The 3,905-nt window shown below is 39.2% G+C and overlaps 1 protein-coding gene across 1 annotated transcript; it reads left to right on the top strand.

Annotated features, from left to right (window-relative positions):
- Positions 1-883: 883 nt before the first annotated feature.
- Positions 884-2,345, top strand: LOC104773588. Its single transcript, XM_010498232.1, has 3 exons — positions 884-1,144; positions 1,226-1,732; positions 1,818-2,345. Exons 1-3 carry the CDS (start codon positions 884-886, stop codon positions 2,343-2,345), a joined length of 1,296 nt encoding a protein of 431 aa, XP_010496534.1.
- Positions 2,346-3,905: the final 1,560 nt, after the last annotated feature.

Below are 3,905 nucleotides of genomic sequence, written 5' to 3'. Positions count from 1 at the left end.
TTATTAATTTTATGATATTAGGGAAACTATTTACATTTAAATATATCAGATTATCCCACTGTACTATTAAATTTGTTGACTATTACACTATATGTTAGGGAAATTACCTAAAATATTACATAAAAGTAGATTTATAACTAGATTAACACGTTGAGATTTCTGTCTTACTAGAATAACACATAAAAGTTTGCAGATTACTTCTATATCTGAGTTGTGTGTTTTATGTCATTCTCTTTTAAAACAAAGATCTTAAAAGGGGAAAATAAAAAGATCATAAACCTAAGTCAATCCCTTGAATATTTGTGTTGTTTGTCTTACGATAGTTGGGTTGAGATCAGCTATTTTTAGATAGCTTGCGGCATGAAAAGAATCTGTGTGGAGGACGTNTTTATGCCATTCTCTTTTAAAACGAAGATCTTAAAAGGGGAAAATAAAAAGATCATAAACCTAAGTCGATCCCTTGAATCTTTGTGTTGTTTGTCTTACGATTGTTGGGTTGAGATCAGCTATTTTTAGATAGCTTGCGGCGTGAAAAGAATCTGTGTGGAGGACGTTTGGCTGGAGGACCACTGACGGCGAGTTGACGGCGAGGTGGTTTGAAGTAGAGGAGGAGGGAAATATAGCGATTTGCTCTGAGGTAAATTTCTATATCGTGGTTTAGTCTCTATTGCTTACTGTTTTCTAAGATTTCGAGTATTACATAGTAGGCCTTGTATATTGTGGAAGGTAATTTCTGACGAAATTCATGTTAGTTTTCTGTATGTTGTTGAGCTCTGTTTTTTGGAAGATATTTGTGTGACTTCATGTTGCTTTGTTGCTAATCTAAGCAACAAATGTTTTGTGATATTGAATTAATAACTAAACTAAAGCTTCTGTCGTAGATATGGGGTCAAGCAAGAGATATCCAAGTAGGTTATATGGGGTTGGTAATTTTCCACTGATGATGAGAAGCATGCACCACGATTGTAGTTTGTCCAATCTTGCTGGTTTGAAAGGCTTTGGTTGTGATGAGGTGTATGACAAAATAAGAAAGAATTCGCAGCTGGGAGTTCTATTGGATCTAGCCGAATCTGACAACCTGTTTTGTGGGAAGACCATCCATTATCTATTGTCCAATCAATTGGCAATAAACATTCCATCGGAGGTATGGTTTTTGGTTGGAGGAAAGCCGCTGAGGTTCTCTCTATATGAATATGAAGAAATTAGTGGTTTGAATTGTGAGAAGATTGATGAAACAGAGTTTGAAGTCGATCATACACCTTTATGGGCGGCTTTAAAGGTGAAAGCTTTTAATGGACCCAACTGGGAGGAGCTAGTTGAGGGTTTGAGAAGCTGTCGTGGGTGGTCTGATGAAATGAAGACGCAGATTGCTCGGTTGTATCTTGTTCATGTTGGAGTGCTTGGTTTATCAAGGAACAGTCGGATTCCTCTGGAATACGCTAAAAGGGCGTTGAATGAAGAAGCATTTGAGAGTTTTCAATGGGGTAGGGTTGGATTCAAGAGTTTAGTTGATTCCATCAAAGTCCTTGGGTTACCTAACAATGCTTATACCCTCCATGGATGTGTCCATGTATTGCTGATATGGGCATTTGAGAGCGTGAAGGTGCTGGGGGCTAGCTACGGGAATGTAAGAGAAGGTGTAGATTTGCCTCTGTTAAGGTGGAGAGGAGGGAGGCCAAGGAAGGATATCGAAGCCTTCATATCCGGGAGCAAACTCCTTAATAATGGGGAGGTATGCCTTCAATTTACGTATACATTATTTGTCTGCATTTTTTCTTTGTGATAGATTATTAAAAGTTATGGTATCTGAAATGCAGCTTCAGGTGAAGCATTTAGTACCTAAACCTTTGGAGTTCATATATCCAGATTGGCCAGGACAGTATTGTGTGTATGGTGTAGGAGAAGGTTTGAAGAAGAAACTGGATAATCTGCTGTTAGACGTGATCAATGGCGAAGTGGATGAAAGAGAATGGGATTGTGTAAAAAAAAGGAAGGGGGAACATACGAAGAAGAGGGAGAGGAGGCAACATGTTGCAGGGGTAAGTGACGATGATTTCCTTGAAACAGCCCCAACCAGCATCCGTAATGTCCCCAATAATGCGAAGGAGCAGAAAGAAAGTGTTGGGGACAAATGTTCAGCAGAGAAGGCGTCTGGAGATAAGCATTCAGGTGTGCAGGGTGAAGATGGTAGTGGAAGGTTATTTACTATGGTTGAAACACTAGGGGCGAAAATGGATAATATTCAGATATCGTTTTCTAGAGCAATAGCGGAAGTTGTGTTCAAACTTCAAGGTATGGAGAGTAGGATGGGTAACTTTGAGAGTGACGTTCAACTATTGAAGTAAGTTGTTATCAACACAACGGATGGAAGAGCGCATATGCAAGGACCTCGTACATTAAGAAATGACGAACAAAAAATAGAGGAGGTATGATCTGCGTACCGTATTGATAAAATTGTTATTATATATCTATTGTTCAGTATGAAGTCTTTGTATTTATCTATTCGAGGAAACAATATCAATTTCAGTATTGTGAAGTTGTATAATTTTGTAATTATTTTTATATATGATTTTTTTCGTACACGCAATTTAGCAATTTGTATACTTTGTCTCTAGTTTAACAGCGTCATATTATATTTCAAATGTCTTGTATATAACGTCAAATACATGTCTTTTGTTTCAAGTCATGGCTATATCAGATAAAGCATTCGGACAAGGATGGTTATAAAGTTGCTAGTCATGTGGTCTGGGAGTATTAAAATCGAACTAGAGGACAGTGTAGAGCGAATTGCAAAGGAGATGGTAGACAGTGTACAGCGTGGCAAAAGAGTACAGAGTTGGGAGACAGAGGAAGGTGATAAAAGAGCAAAGTATAATGACAAAGTAGATGGAGCAGGTGCTCAACCCGTTCCTATTAATGTTATCTATCCGGTAAGTGGTGGTAACCCTGGCTCATCGGATCGAAAGTGCGAATCTGTTGTGGATTTAACCAAGGGGACCAGCACTCCTGCATTGTCTCATACAATGAAAGATAAAGAGAAAGCCAGGAATTTTGCATATTTGTTACAAAAGGTGTTTCCTCCATCAAGAGAGCTTAATCTTCTATTAGTAGATCCAGTGGACACTAACATAGGGTTAAACCCTAATGACGAATCAATGCGAGCTGCATTAATGACCCGACGTGAAAGCCACATTGTAGTCCTATCTCCGCAGTGTACGATCCTTTTAGTGAGGAAAGTCCTGAGAAAATTGCAAAGCTGATGTCCTTCCTAACTGATGATTTGTAAGTCTTCATTTAGAGTTGTATATAATTAGTGTCTATATTCGGATTTGAGGACTACGATCTATAACTGATTTGTTAATTTTGGTATTCAGGGCTAAAGTACCTTGCACTGGAAATGCCGAATTTTATTTTCGCCTCCTGACCCCTAAACAATTGTGGCCAACTACAACATTCGGCTGGTTATGGGATGCGGTAAGCTTCGTAGCATAACATTTGACGCAGTTAACTATGGTATACTAATGCCTGATAGATGTCACTCGTGTTGCAGCACATGGTTACATGTATGCATATGTTCCGTATTAGGGGGACGCAAACGCCATCCCCATATAAAACAGATCGTATTGCTTTTCTCGATCCTTTGTTTGTTAGTATGTGGGCATTCGAATTCCCTAAAATGGAAGCCTCTAATCAATGGGTTTTTGGAGAAGGTTATTTTGAGACGTACGTGGGAAGGCTGCCAAAATACGGAATGACAAACAAGGTGTGGGTTGACGATGTAGACACCCTGCTCTTCCCATACAACCTCGATAACAACCATTGGGTAGCCATCGAAGCTGACTTAGTCCAGCGGAGGCTAAGAGTTTACGATAGCATAAACAGCGGTAGAACCGACGAGAGTCTAC

Source organism: Camelina sativa, unplaced genomic scaffold, assembly GCF_000633955.1.
Source record: "Camelina sativa cultivar DH55 unplaced genomic scaffold, Cs unpScaffold00585, whole genome shotgun sequence".
NCBI classification, from domain to species: domain Eukaryota; kingdom Viridiplantae; phylum Streptophyta; class Magnoliopsida; order Brassicales; family Brassicaceae; genus Camelina; species Camelina sativa.
The sequence above is the reverse complement of the archived record's forward strand: the minus strand, read 5'-3'. Positions and strand labels throughout refer to the sequence as shown.